This window comes from Quercus suber, unplaced genomic scaffold, assembly GCF_002906115.3.
Source record: "Quercus suber isolate HL8 unplaced genomic scaffold, Cork oak 2.0 scaffold_77, whole genome shotgun sequence".
In the NCBI taxonomy this organism is placed as follows: Eukaryota; Viridiplantae; Streptophyta; class Magnoliopsida; order Fagales; family Fagaceae; genus Quercus; species Quercus suber.
The window spans coordinates 657,247-680,558 of NW_027069542.1; the positions used below are offsets into that span (position 1 = coordinate 657,247).

A 23,312-nucleotide genomic window follows, 5' to 3' on the forward strand; every position below is an offset into this window, starting at 1 on the left:
TTGCCCCATGTTATATCGTAGTAGTCTCGGCTGACCGAGACAAACTGCTCAGTTAGGCCCTTTTCGGTCACCTCCACTTCCAGTTGGTACGCTGCTTTCTTTTCAGCCTCGGTCGCCTTCTTGGCCAATTGAGCATTCCTCTTAGCTACCTTGGCAGTCTCCCTAGCCTTTTGGAGTTCGGCGCGAAGTTTCTTCACAAGCGCTTTCTTAGTTACCAGATTGGTTTGAGTCTCATTTAGCAGCTGGCGTTGGGCTTCGGCCTGGCTCTCGGCATTTCGCAGGCCAGCATTGAGGCTGTTCCTTTCATTGGTTACCTTTTTGAACTGCTGAGAGAGTTGAGAAAACTCTTCCTTCAAGCTGCCCAAAGTTCTCTCTGCCTCGGACCAAGAGTGGGCCTCTGCTTGGGCTTCGACATATGCCTTTTTATTCCATTCTTCGGCCATGAAGACTTGCTGGGTAATCTGCATAATAAAATGAGAGAGTTAGCATAAAACAAGCAAAAAATTAACACACCAAACCGAAGAGCTGGTTTAACTCACTTACTATGGCCAGGTCCCTCTTCAGGGACATGAAGAGTTCATACTGGCTAAAGCGCCTGTATGACTCCATATCTTGGGGAAGGAGCAGTGGTTGCTCCAAGGCCTCAGCTACCAGTCCTACTCTTCCCCCATCATAGTTTCTAAGGGAAGTATCCCAAGAAATAAGAGTGCCGTCCAACTCCAACTTGGGAGACCATGTGCGTGGCCCTCAGCGCACATCAGCAACAGGAGGCTCATCCTGGCTCTCAGTGGATGAGGCCCTTTTGCTCCGGTGGTCTCTCGCCACCTTCTGTTCCTTGGTTGTCTTTGGTGGCACCGCCACCTCCCTCTCTTCAATCTCGAGGGGCTTTTTCTTCTTCAGGTTCGGCACGGGCTTTAAGCCGAGATCAGGAACCTGAGGTGGCAGTGGAGGAAAACTCACCACTAGTTGGGAAGTCCCAGTGCCTTTCGGCTCGGCCTTCTTGCCCCTGTTCCTCATTTACGCCTTCAGGTCTGACATATTTTCCTCTTCCGAAGAGTTGTCTGGAAGGGCAGTTATCAGAATAGGAGGATGGACACTGGATTGCCTATCAATCTCCTCCTCGGAGTCTGAAGATGGTATCACTTGAACCCCTCCTGAAGCTTCCCTTTCGAAGTTAAATTTGTTTATTTGCTCCTTTAGTGAGGAGGTCGAAGAGCCAACTCTTTCGCCTGCAACCACTAGTTCAAGGGGCATTTGCTGAACCGGCTAGACTAGCAATGGTACTCCCTGCGGGTTCGGATGTGGCACTGGAGGAAGATCAAATGGAGCCAAAAAATCCTTTTGACCAACGTCGATTCGGTTGAGGCGATGGTCTCCTTGTCTTATCGCATTCCCGACCGGCTGCAAATCAGATGGTTTGGACGTATAACCGAGGATGAGGGGAACCGATTGGAGTTGCCCGTCTTCACTCACAAAAATCTCCGACCGGAACAAGTAGTTGAGCACGGCGGTGTTGGTAAGACTCAGCCGAGGAGAAACGTTTCTTTTATCTGTCAACATCACAACAAAATTTAATCAGAAACTTGACAACAGCAAGACCGAAGAGACTAAGTTGCAAAGAAAGATCAATCCTAAAGCTAATGTTAGCAAGCCTAAATCTAAGATGCACCCATCTGGCTCTCCGGGCGTGGTTGGGTAATGAAAACTGTCGTGCCAAGCACCCGAGATGATCAGATAATCGTCTTTCATCCCTTTGTTAGACTTGGGAAGGCAGGAGACGAGCCTAACAGCGTCGGATCGGGATTTCAAATAATATCCCGCTCTTTTCTGACTGTGGACCTCGTACATATGCACCACGTCTAGCCAGGTGAGTCCCAAGCCCAAATGGCGGTTCAGATCATCGACGGCCCCTAAAATCCTAAAAACGTTGGGCGCACATTGCTCGGGGCTAAAGCTATAGTTTCGAAGATAGTTAGTGGTGATAGGACCCATAGGAATCGTCATTCCTCCTTCCAGGAAGGCAATGATGGGGATTATCACTTCACCCTCTTTCCGATCTGTTAGGACTTTTTCTGGGGGGCTATATCTCAAACCCACATCTTCTAATATGCGGTATGTGGCTCTAAACTTCTCCATCTAAGCGAAACTGTCCACCAGATACTGATACCTATCCATCCTAAACAAACGAGATAGGAGGAACTCTAAATGCAGTTACTAGGAGGCGACTACTCAAAGGACAAAAAGGGTGTCCGAGGAGAAGAGTAAAGATGAATATATGAAGACTTACACGAACCGGATCGGAAGATGATATTTGAGCTTGTGGAGATGCTTGTAGATTTGAGATGTGATTGTCGTAGAGTCTGATCGATTTGAATGCCTCTGTTCGCTAGAAATTCTGAAAATATGTAAAGAAAGAGAGGAAAAACCTCCTCTATGGCTTTATATAGAGAAAAATGAAGAGGAAGGAGTTATCCCGCCCAAATTCCGAGGAAGAATCATGTCCGATGGATTAGTAGTCCACCGTTAAATGGCAAAGACAAAACGCCACCTGGAGTAACTAATGGTACTTTGGAAACCTTGAAACAGCAACAGCAATTATGAAGTGCGCAAATTCATGCTCCTACACGGGTGAACTAAGATATTTTTGCATTTCTTATTTTTATTTTGTAGCAAATCAAAATTTTATTTTTTCCTCTTTAGAGGCAAAGGAAAAATTAAAATTTTAAGGGGCTATTGTGGGGGGAAAAGCCCAGCCATACATAGTGGGCTTAAAGCTCAATGTGAAGGTTATTGTATGTCCGAAGAGACTAAAATTGTCGAGGGGTACTTCGCGTGAAAGAATGATACATGGGGACGAAGAAACTCCGTCCGAAAAGAGCATCAGTATTCCGAAGAGATCATTATCCTCAGATGAAAGGATTTTGGGTCATGTAAATATCTGGGGCGTTCGAATGAATTTACTTGTGACTTCAGCAATCTAAATAAACTTTAGACATGCCTGGAGATAAGAGGAATAGAAAAATATCTAAAAGAAAAAACTGACACCACTATATTAAATGCACTGCAACAACTTTTCTAGCCGCATTTATGTGAAGAAGACCTCTGAACAGTGTAACTTCAGCTACCGCCACTCACAAAAAGCTGAGGGAGATACATGACATGACATACACTCAAGTAGGAAGCTAGATGAAGAACAAGTGGACGATGAGGATGATTGGTGAGGGTGCTATATAAAGAAGAAGGGGTCCTAATAAAAGGGAAGAAGAAAGAGAAGGAGAAAGAGAATGAGAAAGAAGATGAGAAAGAAAAGGAGAAAAAGGAGAAAAAAGAAAAAGGAAAAGTCTGACTGTAACCCTAAGAATTGTAACCTGTATTCAATTTATCATAAGTCTCTTCGGACTTGAACTTATTTGATTTTTACGTGTATTTTCATACTGGTTTATACTGGGACATTGTGATCAACCGTTATAAGCTCCATAGTCAACCTAACTTTATCATCCACACTTTACAAATTTATTGTTTTTGGGCTTGGGCCACAAATCCAAACCCTATAGGCACACATTAGTAAAATCCATATATATATATATATATAATGCAAACAAAGTACGCTTCCCATCAAAAATAGAAAATTTTATTTCCATACCAGTCTGTTTTTTTTACCTCAAAGTTTTTGTGAAGTTTTTAAAAGCATTTAAGTTGGGTTTTTAAGTCACACATTCAAATATTCATTGGCATGTATACTCTTAATACTTTTGATTTATTTATTTTTATTTTTTTTGAAGAATCAAATTATATGTTTAAACTATTTAAATTTAGATGGATCTCTTTATTAGACTATTTTTAACCATAAATTTATAATTCAACTTATATGTTTAAATTATTTGTATTTATAATGATCTCTTAATTTGATTATTCTTAAACATAAATTGTAATTTTTTATTTATTTTAATGATATGACATATATATTTGAAGTTAATTGACATATAGTTGTTTATTTATTATGTTATTAATATTGATTAATTTTTACTTTTAATCTTGTCTTTTAATTTTGCACATCGACCTAAATTCCTAACTCTGCCACTGAGTTAAAGGGTGCCTTAAAAGCATTTAATTTATTTAAGAAAATTTTGATACCACTTTTACGAAAAATATAAAAAATTGTCAAAAAGATAAGTCATTTTTTTCCATAATTTTTTTTATAAATTTTATAAACAAATTCCATATAATAAAAATTTTGTATACTCCAATATAAATGCTCTCACCCAATTATAATTTTATGTCATTTACTCTTTTTAAACCTTCGTCCAATTTCTATTTTGAATAATTTGGCTTATATTCATCCAATATATCAAATCGAGAAATGTTATATTTACAATATTTTAAAAAAAAATTATATATATATATATATATTTTAAGAAACACGAGAAATTAAAATTTTCAGTTATTAGTATTTTAATTTAAACTTATTACTTTATAGTTAATATTTAGGATTTATTGTGACGTACATACATTCCACATGTGGAGTCAGCAATGAGCGTAGGAAGCACACAATTTTAGACAAAATGCAATGTTTGTCCTGATCTGGCGTAACCCTCACGCGCTTCCATGCAACTATGAAAAGACACCAAACAGACCAAGATTTCACCAAACCCACTCATCAGGTCCGAAGTTAACGTTCACAGCTAACAGGAACACGAAGTTGGCTGTGTGTTGTGTTCTCTCAAATTCCAATTCTCCTGGTCTTACTTTCTTACTTGTCTTTGTGTTTTCACCAACAAATTTCTTCACCCATTTAAGTAAGAACCACTGTTTAAGATCCAAAACTTTTTAACACCGTTTCTTTTATTGTTGTTGTTGTTTCTTGTTTGTTATTAGCTTCAAATTCAGTTCAATCAGTCATTTTCACTTCCTCACCTAAACCCCATATTTTTATTAATTTTTAAATTATTTTATTTTATTAATCTTTCTCTTTTATAAATAATAATAAAAAAATTCATGGGGATTTTTAGTAGCCTAGTAGGATTCTCCTACTATAAGAGAGATTGGAGTTTTTAATCAATATCTATCTTCATTATTTAATGTTAACTATCTTTTTCGGCTGGTCCAGTGCTGTACTAAATGCATTAAATTTCAATAACTATATCTATCAATTAATAAATAATTAAAAGAATTTCATCTTTTGTTTTTAGGAGATTTTTTCATCTGGGTGTTAATTATATTTATCATTTCTGAAAAAAAGTTTATATTTTTACTGCATTTCTAATAAAAACTTACAATTTTAGTTCTGAAAAATGAAATGGGTTTTGCCTATTTTTTTTTTTTCTTGGGTTTTGTTTGACTCCTTACGTTGAATTTTAGACTTTTTAGTACCTGGGATATTTATTTAGACAAATTTGTCATTGTTTTTGTTTTTTTTTGTTGGAGTATAGAGACAAAGTGAGCGAGTAGGAGTCTGACCAAACACGGACAGTTGGGTTGCGTGGAGGGTTAGGCAGTAGCTGCGTGGGGAGGAATTTTGGGATTAATGGCTAATCTAACAGAGGACCCAGTTCTTGAAATTAACGGTATAAAGGTAAAGGAGGAGGATACGAATTTGGCTATAGACAACAAGGTGGTAGTAAGAGAGGAAGGTCAAGGTGAGAGAGATATGTCTCCTCCAGGAGGCAATTCTATTCACAGGTCAGGTTCAAGGCCTCAGCTTGACCTTAGCAAGGCTGCAATTGAAGGCAATTTTGAGGAGAAGGATCCCATAATTTTGTTGCCTAATCAGTCTGATGACATTTCTCATCTGGCTGTAGACCTTGGAGGTATAAATATTTCACCTTTGTGTTTTTTCTTAAGGGCTATGTGTTCTTGTGATAGAATGATGAAAAAGAATACATGTGGTTGACTTTGAGCCGTCTCCAAAACGTTTGGGACTAAGGCTTGATTGTGGTCGTATTTGTTGATTTTGTGTTGTTTCTTTCTCTTTTGGGTTGTTGTGAATGTTGCTTTTCACGTGTTTGTAGTTTTGTATATAACATTCTTGCATTCATGTTTGTTTTTTACTTTTTCCCTATGAATGGTTTTTTGGGACACTACACTGCTATTCTATTTCTTGGTTTCCCATTACTGTGTTTTCTTTATAGTGAGAATATATTTATCCTCACTTTTCATTGCCTTTGTGGGGAAGGAGAAATGTTTCTTGAGTGCCACCATTTGTTGCGCGATTACTGCCAATAAATTAATGAATGTTTGTGCTTTTGAACTTCAATGGACAACATGATGCAGGGTTAATGCTAATGAACATAACTCCAATGTGATCAATACTACTTTATTTGCAGGAAATAACAGTCTTTTTACCTTATATGCTTGGCTGCAAGAAACTACATTTAGCCTTGTACCCCCCACCACTTCTCTCTTGCGAAGTTATTTGTCAATAAATACTTATCAATTACCTTTTATCTTCTTGAATAAACTTTAAAAGTGTCAAGTATGACTGTTTCAATTGTAAATAACGGGTCCCCTGCTATCTTTACAACTTACAACTATCTTCTTGATAAATGTTCAAGTTTGTTAGAACTCTCTTGAAGATTGACTGGAATTTAAGATTCCTCTGTGAATTATTGGCAGGGTCACTCATCAAGTTGGTCTACTTTTCAAGACATGAGGACCGATCAAGTAATGATAAGAGGAAGAAGACTTTGAAGGAGAGATTAGGGATTTCAAATGGTAGTAGGAGAAGCTACCCTATTCTTGGTGGGAGGCTTCATTTTGTGAAGTTTGAGACAAACAAAATTAACGAGTGCTTAGACTTTATTTCTTCCAAGCAGCTTCACTGTGGTGGTATTTCGCTGCATTCTTCCTTATCATCCTGCTTTTGTCATCATTATTTACTGTTAAACAGAGTAGAATGTACCAGCTTGTCGAATTATATTTTTTGATTTCTACTAGTTTATGTGACTATATTTAAGTTGCTTACATTCATTTTCATTATTTTCCCTCCTTTTTGGGGATAATGTGATATTCTCTTGTTGATAGGAATGGATTCGCGTTGGCATTCTGAGCTCCCAGCCGATAACAATGCTGTTATCAAGGTAAAATTCTGTTGAGCACTTTCAGCATCTCAAAAGCTGGTTGCATTTTGTACTGCCTTATGGAATAAAACACCTCAAGGCAGGGCTTTAAAAATTTTACACACTATTGTACGGAATGAGATAAATTATGCATTAATTAGATTTTAGAGTTACCAATACAAAAAGTAACATTTGAGACTAATTTTCCTCTAGATCTGGATTTATTTGATCAACATTTAGCTACTTTTCCTTGTAGTTAGAAACAATATATTCAAAAAATTGCACCCCATAAGATTGCAATATCATTCCATTAATTGGTTATGCATTCACACTTTATAAAGCCCATTTTGCTTGTAATATGCTTCCTGGCTCTAAGGTCCTCCTCCCATTGACAACCCATTCATTTGGCATAAACATGAATCAGTCTTGTTTTCCTTACACTCCTCTTCTTTTCATTCATTGTCAAGGTAATTATTCTATGAATTCTTTATTTTAGAAATCCTCCGAAATTGTCATATTTTTTCCTTAATTGGCACTTGCAAGTTCTTGATTCTTCAATCATGATTGTGATTGTACAGCAGTCATCAGTTTCAAAGTTGGAAAACTGTTCAATTAAGGCATGGGTTATCTGAATTTTTTGAATTTGGTGGATTTTTTGTCATTCTTTTCACACATGCTTTATCAACAAGTTGATTATTGTGTGAAGGCCACAGGTGGTGGGGCATACAAGTTTGCAGATCTCTTTAAGGAAAGGCTTGGTGTTAGCCTGGACAAAGAAGATGAGATGGATTGTCTTGTGGCAGGAGCAAATTTTTTGCTTAAGGTGGAAAATTCTATTTCTTTCTTATGTATCGCTTAGAATGTGCTTGTTGGTATGTTATTTTTTATTATTTAATTGGTAAGTGACACAAGCATGAAGTGGATTTGTGTATTTTGTATTAGGGAAAAGAATTAATTTGATAATTAGTAATGAACAAGTAAGTTACATACCTTTTCTCCTTTCTAACCCAATACTTCTGGTATCATGATTGAAAGCTTTGAATTAGCATTAGTTTTGGATTTGTGGTTGGATTCTATTTTGTTTCACATTCTACAGCATGAAAGACCTAAGTATACATAATGTTATATTCATATCTGAGCTCCTTATTGGAATTTTCTAGTGGACATAAAATGTTTGAGAAATTAATTTAGTAGTTCTAGGCAGATGGTTTAATGTTCATAATACTTACCCCATTACAAGTCTGGGTTTTTGTTTTGGGGGTGGGAGGCCGGGGGGAGGGGGGTGGTGAGGGGTTTCTTCTTAGTTAAGAGTTGGAACCATGATTCTATCCCTTTATTTTTTATGGATTGCCTACATCAATGTAGCACAACAGCTATGGCAAATAGCCAAGGATGCTCACTTATATTATAATAACTTATGTGTGCAAGCACATGCAAATAAAATCATCAAACAGGTTGGCTCAGTAAATTATGTCATGCCAATTAAATTGAAAGATGGAATAAAATTTTCATATTTTGGTTGAAGATCTTGTTTCTGAGAGATCAAAATGTTATTACATGGTTTACATTGTTGCTTCCAAAACGTTGGCATGAAAATGAACATAAATAAATATATTTGTTATGCTTAGCAGAAAAGTTACTTTTGTGCCCAAGATTTGCAGTTAGTAGTTATATCTTAACCCCATTGTCGCCAAATAAATAATAACAATGATGATGCATGTTAAGAGAATACATACTTACCTAAAGGTTCATTATTTGTTGTTCTTTTCCTCCATTACTCAAGTGCTTCTTGAAATAGTTAACTAGATATTTTACCATGTTTTTTAGTAGGCGATTCGCCATGAAGCTTTCACACACATGGAGGGTCACAAAGAATTTGTGCAGATTGACCACAATGACTTGTTTCCTTATCTTCTTGTCAATATTGGATCTGGTGTTAGTATGATCAAGGTACCTTTGTCTTTTTTGTTTTTTGTTTTTTCCTCTGCAGTTTATTAACTGATAACTGCTGAGCTAAACAATGGTAATAACTTTCTAAATTAATCTATGCTTTTGATTCGAGTTGTGGTAGGTTGATGGGGATGGGAAATTTCAGCGGGTTAGTGGGACAAATGTTGGTGGTGGTACTTACTGGGGCTTGGGAAGGCTGTTAACAAAGTGCAAGAGGCCAGTGTGATTTCTATTCAATTTTGTAATGTTTTTATGTCTCCATTTCTGTCTAAAATTTTTGATAAGTTCTTGCATTACTTAATTCCATTTTCAGTTTTGATGAGTTGCTAGAGCTGAGTCAAAGGGGAGATAATAGGACCATAGACATGCTTGTTGGAGATATTTATGGTGGTATGGATTACTCTAAGGTATATGTCAATCTTAATTTTCATTTCTTCTATACTGGGATATATAAACTGTACATGCCATAGAAAATCCTTAGGTTCTTTGAATTAGTCCAGATATTTATTTATAGATTATATTAGCCAGAGTTTTTTTTTTTTTATAATCCATTACTAAGTATTTTCCAACCTTTAATCTTTATAGATTGGTCTCTCTGCGTCAACTATTGCTTCTAGTTTTGGCAAGGCTATTTCAGAAAACAAGGAGCTTGAGGACTACAGACCAGAAGATATATCCCTTTCTCTCTTACGAATGATTTCTTATAATATTGGCCAGGTGAGTTGTGTAATTACAGGATTTTATTATGCAAGTTTCCTAGAAAAATTCAATTAAGCAATTGCCATTATACCTCATCCAAAGTATATGGGTTAGAAAAAATAAGATGTTATACCATCTCATCCTGCCATGTTAGCAGTGTTATTAAAAGTGTGCTCAAGCATGCTCAAAGCTCAATGTCCAAAGGACCATGCTCTCACTTGTTTGAGTTGAAGCTCGTTTAATGAAGTTCCCCTTCAATGCACTTTTTGAAGAAGCACAAAGCACGCCTAGGCATACTTTTTTATTTTTGCTAAAAATGAATGAATCCTTAAAATTAACCACTCGATCTTGAAGGAAATGACATGGACCATTGTTTTATTGTACAAACACTATTCTTAAGGCATTGTACTTCACAAACAAGGATAATTGATTATCCTTGTGCTTTTTGGTCGGTTATCTTTTGGATTTGTTATGACTTATGATTAAACAATATACTTCATTTTGATCATAGCTATCACATTTTTGTCCCATAAGAGAATTATGTCAAAGACATTAGTGTGATAGCAAGTGCCCACCCCCCAAGCAATGTGGGTTTGAGTTTGGGAATCAACCTCTCCAAAATTGGGGGTAAGGTTTCCAACCAACCACACTTTATATGACTAGATTGTTATCACATTACTCATTTATAATTGATTTTAAATTTATTATACAAATTTTTTAAGGGATTGAAATAACTTATATAAATATGAACTTTGAAACTTTGGGCAATTCCACTATCAATTTGAGTTATTAAGCAAATTTTTTTTTCCCACTTTGAGTTTATTAAATTTATATTATTTTAATGTATATTTGAATCTTTATATATATATATATATATGTATGTATGTATTTATATATATATATATATATATTTTATATTATTTTAATGTATATTTGAATCTTTATATATATATATATATATGTATGTATGTATTTATATATATATATATATATATTTCTTTTTGATAAGTAATCGAAATTTTATTGCAAATGAAAGGAATTACTCTATGTTCACAATGATGAACATGATGCACCTTGAAGAAATACAAGCAAATCAATTAGAAGATCTAAGGGATTTGAAAATAACAAATGGAAGTACAATTGGTAAAGCCCCATGCTGGAGACCAATCAAACAATGTGCGAGGCTGCAAGGACTGCAATTGCTCAATAGATCTCATGCTCTCCTGAAAAATGTGGCTGTTACACTCTCAATTCTCAATTAGGGAAAATAAAAAACATATTTGGTGAACTTACTGCACTTGATCAGTGATTCATGACTTTAGAGGGACTTTTTGGAGATAATGGTTTATAAGTATTTTGTTTTAATATCTTATATTTAAGTGTGTTTCAATGATAAGGCTCTCTAAATCTGTGTACCTTCAGATAGTTTTGGTATTTTCATATTAGGTAACAAATCAAATAGTTGGTATCTGTATGCTGGCTGTTTATAGATCTGGTTTGACTCTTTTCCTGTGTAGATATCTTACTTGAATGCGCTACGATTTGGGCTAAAGCGAATATTTTTTGGAGGATTTTTTATAAGAGGTCATGCTTATACCATGGACACTATCTCGTTTGCAGTACAATTTTGGTGAGTGTTACTTTGTTGAGGTCCACTCTAGGATTTTATGTTTATTGTTAAAATTTTTTTAAAAAAATAAACAAGGCTTAAACCAATTTTTCCTCATTTTGCACATAAAATGCCTCCTTGTTTGCTTTTGTGTTGGTCAGTTTCATCTCTAATTTTTTTTGGTTCATTACTTATTTTCTAATTTGACTTTAGGCTTTAAAATATAATTTTTGTTTAGGTCAAAAGGAGAAGCACAAGCAATGTTCTTGCGGCATGAAGGGTTTCTGGGAGCTTTAGGTGCATTCATGAGTTATGAAAAGCATGGTCTTGATGACTTGATGGTCCATCAGTTAGTTGAAAGATTCCCAATGGGTGCACCATACACAGGAGGAAAGATCCATGGTCCACCACTTGGAGATTTGAACGAGAAGGCAAGTGTAGTAAGAGTGAACAAATCTGACTTGGACTGCTAGCCCACTTGAAACTATTGTAACTGGGTTGGGTATTCTGCATGCTGCAAACCCAACTTGATGACAAATGAGTTAGTCTGAGTTTGGCTGTTAACCTATTTGTCATTAAGATGGTCCTACTAATTGCAGCACATGATTCTCCTGGAAAGACAGTAATAAAAGTCGCCAAAAGAACTTTTTTTCATGATTCTCTGGAATCACATTTCTCTTCTGTTGTTTTCTGGCATCATATTCTGTCAAGGTTGAACTTATTCCACCTCCAGTTGGATAGCTTTTAAAGCCAGAAACTTTGGAATCAATTGATTAATGGCCAAGAGAACCTTTAAAGTTGAAGAAAACAATTGCAAAATTGGCAAAAGGAGAAACTAAAGGTTGACCTTTAAGTCATCTTTGTGGCTAACTAATCTGGTTTACAACTTCATCATGCAAAATGAACTTGTACTTCAATCCATGGTAGTCTCGTAGATCCATTGAAACCGTTAGTATATAATTAAGGTCATCATGGGGTGTATATGTTGATTTCCCCCCCTTTCTCAGGTACTTTTAAGAATTAACTCATCTTATATACGAGTTTTGTGTTTGAACTTCACATTGGGAGCATGGCATTGCAATGTAAACATATGTCCTTTTCTGTTGGATTCATGTTGAGCTCAAAGAAAGATTATTCTTCTTATAACAAACATTAGATATCCGGGGAAGTATTTACACTCGCATACCTTGTCCAAGCCATTTTCCTTCATTTGCTCTCAATGTGTTCAATAGTCTAGTACTTGAAGAGAGAGGCCAGTGGCTGGGTGAAGTCCTCATGTTCTATTTTAACTAATTTTGAGCTTTTACTTCTATGCTCTATCCTCTTAGCTCCAGAACCAGAAGCCCATGCCTTATCAGAAATATTTTGGTTGAATTTCTTTTGTATTCGTACAAATTCTCATGAACATTTTGGATTCAAATGCAGATTTCATGGATGGAGAAGTTTGTGCGGAAGGGAACTGAGATTACTGCACCTGTACCGATGGCTCCAAATGGCACTACTGGACTTGGAGGCTTTGAAGTTCCTTCATCCAAAGGAGAAACTCTGCGTTCTGATGCAAGTGCTCTAAATATTGGCGTTCTTCATTTGGTGCCCACTTTAGAGGTGTTCCCTCTATTGGCAGACCCAAAAACGTATGTTGCATACTACTCTAATTAGATAAGCTTACTTCTAAAAAGTTTGATTTCTAATATTGTATTAGTTCTCCTGCAGGTATGAGCCTAACACTATTGATCTTGCGGATCCCAGTGAGTTAGAGTGAGTGCATACAGTGAATCTGGAATCTCTGATTTGCTTTTTACATAATAAGCGATAAGAATGGTTAATGCGCAATCATTACTTACAAAAATATGAACCTAATGCCTCTTTAGCTTATTTTAAATGTTAATCTTGATGTAGGTATTGGTTTACTGTGCTGTCAGAGCATTTGCCCGACCTTGTTGATAAGGTAAAAATAGATATCATCATGAAACCCCCAAAATCTCTCTCAAACACACAAATACACAATCTGGCCATGCAACAAGTGACAAAAAAGTGAAATATCTGCGAAGTTCTCGTAACACTGCAATTAATGAACACCAAGTTTTTTTCCTTAATCTGCTGTTTATTATGTGCTAGGGGCCATATGATGTGTTATGCCAACATCCGGCCCGCCAAATTTTCTGAAAGAAATAAATTAGAGAAAGTTATTCTTAATCTATTGTGCTATGTGCACCCTTGTTTTGTTTGGTTATGGTAATGCTGTGCTACCATGTGTATATTGTTGGGAGTAGCTTGTGTGCTTCATTAATTTTTCATTGATTGTTTGGTATAAGAAGTGGGAAGCTTAAGAGCCAATATATGTATAAAAATATATTAAGGGTTGGTTTTATTGTCTCATTATGATTGTGAGATTTTAATGAGCAATATGGTAGGCGGTAGCAAGTGAAGGCAGAACTGAAGATGCTAAAAGAAGGGGTGACGCTTTTGCTCGTGCATTTTCTGCGCACTTGGCGAGGTAGTTTTATGATTTCATGAATTCTATCTCATACATTTACTGCATAGTTTTACTACTTCTGGAAAAAATAAAAAGGTTACTTGTTTGGGGATTAACAAAGTACATTCCCATTTAGATAGCTTCCTACTATAAATTTTTTTTTTTTGAAAAGAAAAGAACTAAAATTGATGCATAATTATTGTTCTTTTCAAATAATTTAAATTAATGTGAAAATTTTCCTGGTAAAGGACAATAACTATTGTAGTTATGATCATCAGCTTAGGTAACTTACTATTTCTTTGCTCTATTGTTAAATTTTTTCTTCACCAAGCAGTGAGGAATCTTCATTCTCAGAGATAAGCAATATATCTGACTCTCTAATAGGTTGTATTAAGTCTACTACCGATGTTCCTGGTATTTCAATTCCTTGTTTAGGCTCTGCGATATGTTCTTCTTGTTGCCCTAGCATTGTAGCAACATTTGTTGGTACTTGTAGTTCAATAAGCATAAGTTTTGGTGGTATTGCCTCTCCTATCAGAAGCATCATCTTCAATTTGTTGGGCACTTTCTGGACAGAAGACTCAATGGATCCTAGTTAGGAACCAAGGCCATCTATCCTAGCGTCCAAGTTCTTAAATTTCGCTGAAAGGGTTTGGATGACTTTTACCAGATTTTCTAGAGTTTGTTCCATAGTAGATTGAGACTTAGAATTAGAATCTACATGAACACCGTTAGGATTGGAATAGATACTTCTCTAGATAGGATTGAGGTAAATATTTCTCTTTTTCTTTCATTTCTACCTAATTGGTTATGGTAAGTTTGTTCCTTTTAAGATGGAGTTTTTCATTACTGTACCAAAATTCTTTGGCTCTGCCTATCAGTTTCATCTTGGCAAACCAAACTTTCTCTGTCATCTAGTAAACCTATTTGTTCAAAGAATTGATCCATTGCATGTAACCAATTAGTGAAGATGTGTGGGTCTTGATGACCGCCAAAAGTAGGTGCTTTCAATATCACCATCATGGTACTAGAATAATGTTTTAATAAAGAATTGAATCAAGAACCAGGCTTGCTGCCTAGGGCTGTTGACCAGCTGTCATAGGGCATGGGCCTGAACCATGTGTTTCTGGTTTGCCAGGTTCGGGCCTGGGCTGTCTAGGGACAGGTTCACATGGCTTCAAAATGAAAACCCAAGAAAGGCTCTAATATGAGTGTTCAACCCTGGGTGAATGCATGTGAGCACGTGAGGCCCATCACCTTTTCCTCTGCCCGATTCCAAATCAATCTCTCCCATAGGCAAAGTCCTTTTTCCTTACTGAAATAGATTCACTCTCGGTCAACCTCACAATAATCTAATTAGCTAATAAGAATTAAAATAAAAACCAATGTTGCAGCAGGAAAAAATGTAATTTGACTTCTAAAATTAAATAATAAAAAATTAAAATAAAATGGTCTTCGTTCTTTCCGCATCACTAGGTTTTTATGAGCTGAGCCATTGAATGAAAGTGAGAACATCATAGACAATTTGGTTTGGACAATGTAACATAAAAGTATCATGAAGTTGTTGTTAATCATCAATTACTTTTGAAAGACTCCATGTATCTTTATTGCTGTTACTTTATCCGCTCTGAATTTTCAAAGTTTTTACTTATATCATTTACCAATTCCAACTGCCCGAATAGGTTGATGGAGGAGCCCGCAGCATATGGAAAATTAGGCTTGGCCAATCTATTGGAACTAAGGGAAGAGTGCTTGAGGGAGTTTCATTTTGTTGATGCCTACAGAAGTATAAAACAGAGGTAACTGCATTTTTATTTATAAAGCAGTAAAGGATTTTCTGATTTTTCTGTTTGAAATATTTCAAGTTGTAAATGTGTAATGGATGATTACTTCCACATATTAAAAGTATGTTGTATTTGGGCACTACATGCAGAAAGTCATGCGTACAATTTAAGCAGTCTGCTTTGAGCAACGTATGGTTTTAATTATATGCGCATAAAACAATTTGCATGCGTACTTGCTTTGAGGAATTACATGTGTGTGATCCACACAGAATGAATTTCTTAAATGTATGTGTTTGGTATAGCATACATTCATTATCCTTGTTTCTAGGTGTCTTTTTTTTTTTTCAACAACAATCTTTAGCTATGGTTTAGTTTGTAAGTTTTTAAAAATAGATTAACCATGGAAGGTCAATGTGGACATGTTATTTTAGGTTTTATATTCTCCCTTAATTAATTATCTATCAATCATTTTATCTTTAGATGTGAAAATTAAAATAAAAACTGAACTACTAAAAAAAAATAATTAAACAGAAAAGGCTGAGGGGACATTATACAAGCACAGTGCTCTCTCTCTCTCTCACACATACACATGCACGCAGTCTACTGACACCTCTTCTACTTATTTTGTTTTGCCCTACTATTTTTGAATGTAACAGGGAGAATGAGGCATCGCTTGCTGTTTTACCTGACCTGTTGATGGAGCTAGATAGCATGAGTGAGGTAGGTGTATTTATAATCTGCTGTTCTGTGCCTCTTGTTGCTCAACAGAAGAAGTTAAACTGTTCAATAGGAATGTTATTGCATTTTGTAATTCTGATCTTTCTTAAAGGTTGTGCAGGATATTTCACTTGTCATTATATGCTGTTAAAACTAAGTTGTAAATTATGAGGTTTTAGGGTTTAAAGGAGAGAAAGGAGGAATAGAGAGAGAGCGATTTGAGAAAAGGTCTAGGGCTATGTTTATAAGTCCCTCACCTTAGCACATATTTATTAGGGTTATGGCGCAATTACAATAATACCTTTATGCTAATGAAAAATAACATGCTAATATAAAAATAACAAGAAGTAACCCTAACAAAACTAAATAAAACCAGAGTCGGGCAGATTCCTGGCTTGGTTCATGTGGCACTCACATGGGCATCCATTTACTTCCAGCATACTGAGGTGACTGTACCTGGCACTCTTTTAAAACCATTGTTCTGATCATTTGAAACCACTTTTTAATTTGCAGGAAGCCAGACTGTTAACTCTAATTGAAGGTGTTCTAGCTGCAAACATTTTTGACTGGGGATCCCGTGCCTGTGTGGATCTCTATCATAAAGGAACAATTATTGAAATTTATAGAATGAGTCGCAATAAGATGCAAAGACCTTGGCGAGTAAGTGGAGCCAAAAATATTCCTCATTCAACGAACTTGACTTGCTATTTTTATTGATCTAAGTTGAGTGCTGGTAGAATTTGTTTAAAAGAAATTTCTTGCTACGTGATTTAGGTGGATAATTTCGATGTCTTCAAAGAGAGAATGTTTGGGTCTGGAGACAGGAAGCCTCCCCCACATAGGAGAGCTTTACTCTTTGTGGACAACTCAGGTGCTGACATTGTTCTAGGGATGCTTCCCCTTGCAAGGGAACTTCTCCGACGAGGAACTGAAGTAAGTTTAGTTGTTTCTAATGCTAATAAGCTCTTATATCTGTCTATCAGCCATGATAGTAGGGTTTCATACCCAGTTTGTCTTGTTTTTGTTGGTTACAATGAGAATGGTGTTACCAATCATTAGAATCTCTGCAAGGAAGAGCTGTTTTAGTTCTTTTGACTCCTAACTACAGTGTGAGTTGAAATAATACTGTTACAACATTTTTTCCCTGCCCATTGATTAATGATTATGCAATAAAACATATATTCCTTGCCCACCAATGTAAATGTTGAAGTAATACTTCTTGTTCCTGTCCTACCATACCCAAATATTACTAGTTTAGTTTTTTTTTTTTTTTTTTTTTTCGTTTTGAGGAGATTCTGATTTTCCTTCTCATAAATGCTTGAGAGAACAGTCAAAGTGATGGGTGTCTGACTGTTTTGATAAAGGATCAGTTTCTTCTGCCAACTCGTAATAATTGAGCAATGGGATTCTTTTTTGCAGGTTGTGTTGGTTGCAAACTCACTCCCTGCTCTAAATGATGTAACTGCAATGGAGCTTCCTGACATTGTAGCTGAGGCAGCCAAGGTCTGTCCATTTGCATGAATGCTTCTATGCAATTGATCTAAGTCTTCTTTTGAGGTGTCCCATTTAAAGATTCATATCATTGACCATAATATCATTAATCCACCTTGTTTATATTTTTCAAGGATTATCAGTAGTCAGAAATTTTTTGAAATTGAAAATGTTATCTGGGTTGCATGTTTTGTTTTGTTTTGTTTTTTGTTTTGTTTTTTTTTTTTTTTTTTTTTTTTAATTTATTTATTGGTATTCATGGTTCCATGATACACTGAACACAGTATTCTTGATGTCACATAATTAATCAAAAGAAGGTAATAGATTCTTCTTGTCCACAGCATTGTGACATCCTTCGCAGAGCTGCTGAAGCAGGAGGCTTACTCGTGGATGCAATGATCAACACCTTAGATGGTTCCAAAGAAAATTCATCTTCGGTTCCGTTGATGGTCGTTGAGAATGGGTGTGGGAGTCCATGCATTGACTTAAGGCAGGTCAGCTCTGAGCTAGCTGCTGCTGCAAAAGATGCTGATTTGGTATGATGCTCATTCCTTTTTTTGAAATCCATGTCAAGCATTACATTGCTCGATCCCCAGTTCAAGCCCCACAAATTGGGGGTGGGGTGCCATCAAGCCAGAAGGACATTTGCAAGCTTTTTTCGCTCTTATTGTATTTTTTTTCTAATGTCCTTTACAGTTTACAACAAATTGTTGCAAATATAGAATCAAGAAGAAATAAATAAAGAGAAAGACATTATAATCATGGTTTGTGCTCTGCAGATTATTTTAGAAGGTATGGGTAGATCTCTACACACCAACTACAATGCTCGATTTAAATGTGATGCCTTGAAGGTAAGACTCTATGTTCTTTTGTCTCATTTGGGATGTGAAAAAGAGGGTTGCAATTGTTTGTCTAGCCTTCTTGATTATTTGGCAACTTTATTGTTTGAGTAATAGCTCAATAAAATTTTCTGAGGTCATATTTTCCCCAGTTTTATGATCATGACTGTTATAATTTTTCATTGAAATGAAGTCCTTGCTTTCAAACTGTATGCATGTAAGAAATCTTGTAAGCCATGTTGGGAGGTCAACGGGTTTTAAAGTTTTCCTTTGACACTTTAATATAACATGAAAAACTTTTCTTGCAGCTTGCAATGGTGAAGAATCAGAGGTTGGCAGAGAAATTGATTAAAGGAAACATATACGATTGTGTTTGTAGATATGAACCAGCCAGTTGAAAGCTTCTCTTCAGACACTCAAATAGGGACAGACAGCACTTAAGACGCATGATTTGGTGCCATATCATATTGCATGTTGATGTCACATCCATAGTTATGTTAGAATCCTTTTCATTTTGCTTTGGACTTTTATTTGTCGTCCCAAATATGTAAAAGTTTGTCGTGATCTTGTCATACTGCTGAATTATTTAAAGCAAAAAAAGAGTTCGGGACTTCCTAGAGTGGTCTTGGTCTTTGCTCAGGAATTGAAGAGGGATGATCAACTTTGCAAATATTTATCACTTTTGAACCTTTCTATAGGTATACAATTTAAGAATGCATTAGATCTGTATTACTCTTCCTCTTTGATTTACCACCAAAGAGGCCCTTATTACACTGAAGAAAGGGTTTGAACTGCCCATCCAATCCCCTATTACCATCTTTTTCGCTTGGCAGAGTCCATTTTTTTCTATTATTATATATGGGTAGAATAAAGAAGCGATGCAATTTATTATTAGTTTTCTCTAATATTTTAATAAATTTGTCAAGAATATTGTAGGTTAATTTGTTGGCACCTCAATTTCTAATAGAGATATTCATTATTCATATCCCAAATTATCGATGTATAATGAAAATTTTGAATAAATTTCCTTGTAAAAAATTGTAATCTTTAGTTATTTCATAGACAAAATAGAAATCATACTATATATATGTGTGTTCAAAAATTGAAAATTGCATGATATAGTGGTTAATATAGACAAGCATGTTTCATGCCTACTAAAAAATTGCATATATCCTTCAATTATTATTTTTCATATAAATATAGAAAAATTATATTAAAACACACACACACATATATATATTACATGTGACTGAAAGAAGTTAGGAAATTTAAAAGACTAAGATTTATTTTAGTGAATTCACAAATATTTAATTCTTTTATAGCTCGGGTCAATTGTTGTTAAAGCAACTAAACATGAGTAAGAATGTCATATTCTAAATTTATTATTATTATTTCAACTAAAAATTATCTCTTAGATAGAATTTATATAAGGGAAGTGATATGTCTACAATATTTTTACAATATTTTTATAACAAATCTTAAGTAGCAGGTTGTTACTGGTTGTTATTGTTGGGGCAAAAAAATAATCTTAGTTTCAAATTTAAACCAATAACAACTAACCACCTGTGATTTGTTGTAAAAATGTTGTAAACATAGCATCTTTCTTTATAAAAATTATCATATTAATTTATTTTATATAAATAATTAATGCACAACTATAGATAATTAGCATAAGCATTTACTCTATTAGCTAATTTAATGAAATAATACTTTGATATAAATGCAAATTTTGTTAATTTAGAACCCTAAATAAAGAGTACTTTATGGTATACTCCACATGGCACAATCTCATACTCTTTAACATAAGGTCTCTACTTTTATATATATATATATATATATATATTGATTGATTGATTTTGCAAAAGAGAGGGACTGAAAAGATTATGAAAATCTCAAACATGATCCATACAATTTATTAAGAATTGAAAGGCTGGTATCTCATTCAGCAATTGTTTTTCAAGGTAAATCTCTGATAAACCATCGATTATACAATTTAATGGGCATTACTTAACTCTTTTTACAGTTTTTTTTTCCCCCATAAATATTGAGGTAGCAAATTGTTAATTATAAACAGTAAAATAGTGTCAGTTATGAGATTCATGTGAAAATCAAATTCTGAAAAATGGCGTGTAGATTATATGGATAAGCATTCAAAACTAGTACATTATAAACAATGTGAGGGCCATGCCACTTCAGTCCTTTTTCACGTCGTTTTCCATACATGCCCGTGATAATTGATAGAGGGCCTTTCAATGATAACCAATTTTCTTCTTCCCTGTAGTGGCAAGACATTCATAACATTTTGACTTTAGGCATTTTAGACTTCAATTATATCAGAGATATTTATTAGAGTAAATCAATGGATTAAGGAATCTTTATCGGAATATAAAAAACAAAATGGAATCTTTACCAAAACAATAAATCAGTTGCTAATTATTCTGTTTTTTCAAAAAATAAAAATTTCCTTTCTTGATATTACTAAAAATAATCCCAAATATATATATATATATATTACTAAAAAAAAATGAGTTTGAAAGTGACTATTGAGAAAATTTTGTCCTTTCCCATGTAATCATGTTACTCAAATGGTTTCAATAAACTTATATATATATATATATATATAATGCAAAATGACTTATTCTCTCTCTCTCTCTCTCTGAAAAAGATGATTATGCAAAATGACTGCAAGTATAAGTGTTGATTCATTAGTGATAGTCATCTGGTTAGTCTCTCACATTATGCTCTGCGTGTTACACAATTTTATTTTATTTTTACAAGTCATAAATGTGATTGATGTTAATATCTTCCTTGTAACGAAATAAATCCAAAAATCTAATTCCATTAAAATTTGAATTCTTAATTTTGTTAAAAAAATCTATAAGTGCCCACTATTAATTTTTATTTATTTAATCGTCTATTGTTAATGGTGGAATCAAGATTTTATTTTAGGAGAGCAAAATTCAATCCATTATGGATGAGCATAATGCACACAAATTTGTACAATAATTAAAATGCCACTCCTGTGAATATCAAACAGTATTTTAATGCAATAAAACCCATAAAAGATAACAATATCTGTGGGGCCAGAAAATCGGGTAGCCTTGGCCCACTCCAAGCCAAGCCCAAACGACTCACGCCGAGGATGCATGATGGGTCCGAGGATGACCCTGTCCTCGGGCGTCCGAGACCTTAGAAAAACACGAGGACCACCCTATCAAAGGACTCCTGGAATATCCGAGGAGGAGAGGGCCCAGTGCCACGCGTTGGCAACAGAAATACGGAGAAGGGGCAAGCCCTGGGCGGACTGTCACCTCGGCATTGAATGCGCTCACCTAACCCTTCTGGCCGCATTAACGGGGATGTAATCCCTTGACAGGGCAATATCGATTAGTGTGAGCCCCCTGAGCACAGATATGACCTCTGACGGGACAGACGGTCAAGAGGGAGGCCAATAGATGATCAACAGGAGGATGATAAGAGGGATATATAAGAAAGGAGAGTAAAGTGTAAGTGAGGGAGTTTTTGGGAGAGGAAAAACCTCCTTGGCCAGGGTCCGAGGAGCGTCCCCCAGTTGTAAATTGTTCTTAGTATCTCTCAATAAAAGAAAAGTAGTTTATGCCTCGTGCGCGCCGGTGAGCGCCTAAACCTTCAACCCACTCTCTACAAATTTATTGTTCTGGGTTCGTTGGGCCTGGGGGAACTCATATCTTTTGGGCTACAACAAAAAACGACCCTACAATTGGCGCCGTCTGTGGGGAGGATTAGTGCGCTGACCGGCGCAACAGGCGATCGTTCTAAGTAATCATTCTACGGAAGATTGGTGGTGATTCAAAAAAAAAAAAAAAAAAAAAAAGAAAAAGAACTACCAGACAAACGTTGCAGAAAAATAAAAAGCCCGAAATAGAAGATTCAGCAGAAACAAAAATGAACTTCATGTTACTTTATTAAAAACACGGCTTTTCAGCTCCCCAAGCCCCTTTAATAACCCCGCCAGAATTGTGACCGTAGTTGGCAGATATGGGGTGGCTTTGGGCGGGTGTGAGGACATCCGTGCCAAGAGCCGTTGTAACCGCAGCCCCCACTGGGCTTCCGGCGCGGCAGAGTCTAGGCGTAACACTGACAGTGCCATGCACGGTGGCCAGGAGGGATGTCGCTGAAGTACCTAATGTCTCTCCCTGGAGCGCACCTCCGACGGAGGAGACGCGCGAACTCACGTCATGGCTGGTGCCCGAGTGTTGCCGTCTCCAACGGCCAACGCTCGTGAGGATTGGAGAGAATTAAGGGAACATCACGGGGGAGGGCGTCCCGGTGCCCCTGCATCTGCTCCTCATTTTGTTCAAGCTCCGCCGCACTGAGAAAGGAGTTGTTGGTGGCCTTGAAACAAGCCAGCCTCTGTCCCGCATCCTCTTGTCAACCTCTCCCATTCTCTTGATGCCAATAAAAGCACGGGTTGACATTTCCCTCTAGCTAGTTTTAGGACGGGTCCACCTGGGCCTCTGTTTGTAGGATTAGCTTGTAGGAGTAGTTTTGAAACACGCCTGCCTGAGCCTCTGTTTGTACATTGTACCCCTTTGATTTAATAAAGTAACATGAAGTTCATTTTTGTTTCTGCTGAATCTTCTATTTCGGGCTTTTTATTTTTCTGCAACGTTTGTCTGGTAGTTCTTTTTCTTTTTTTTTTTTTTTTTTTTT

At 35.9% G+C, this 23,312-nt stretch overlaps 1 protein-coding gene across 3 annotated transcripts; it reads left to right on the forward strand.

Annotated features, from left to right (window-relative positions):
• The first annotated feature begins 4,666 nt into the window (after nt 1-4,666).
• LOC112040755 (pantothenate kinase 2) lies at nt 4,667-19,416 on the forward strand. Of its 3 annotated transcripts, none has more exons than XM_065773596.1 (24): nt 4,667-4,796; nt 5,430-5,807; nt 6,613-6,825; nt 7,021-7,076; nt 7,634-7,672; nt 7,762-7,878; nt 8,886-9,005; nt 9,127-9,221; nt 9,319-9,412; nt 9,591-9,722; nt 11,222-11,334; nt 11,552-11,744; nt 12,739-12,947; nt 13,027-13,071; nt 13,213-13,261; nt 13,728-13,810; nt 15,472-15,588; nt 16,230-16,293; nt 16,804-16,950; nt 17,065-17,223; nt 17,710-17,793; nt 18,123-18,317; nt 18,561-18,632; nt 18,929-19,416. In XM_065773596.1, exons 2-24 carry the CDS (start codon nt 5,525-5,527, stop codon nt 19,016-19,018), a joined length of 2,769 nt encoding a protein of 922 aa, XP_065629668.1. In that variant the 5' UTR covers nt 4,667-4,796; nt 5,430-5,524; the 3' UTR covers nt 19,019-19,416. The 3 variants fall into 3 exon arrangements, with proteins under 3 accessions (XP_065629668.1, XP_065629669.1, XP_023929419.1); XM_065773597.1 differs by having other exon boundaries at nt 7,637-7,672; XM_024073651.2 differs by lacking the exon at nt 7,634-7,672 and having other exon boundaries at nt 4,668-4,796.
• The last annotated feature ends 3,896 nt before the right edge of the window (nt 19,417-23,312 follow it).

Coding starts and splice junctions, on each gene's coding strand:
- LOC112040755 (XM_065773596.1), top strand. CDS start 5,525: ATGGCTAATCTAACAGAGGACCCAGTTCTTGAAATTAACGGTATAAAG. Junction 16,951..17,064: donor AGATGCAAAGACCTTGGCGA/GTAAGTGGAGCC, acceptor TACGTGATTTAG/GTGGATAATTTCGATGTCTT. Junction 17,794..18,122: donor TTGTAGCTGAGGCAGCCAAG/GTCTGTCCATTT, acceptor TCTTGTCCACAG/CATTGTGACATCCTTCGCAG.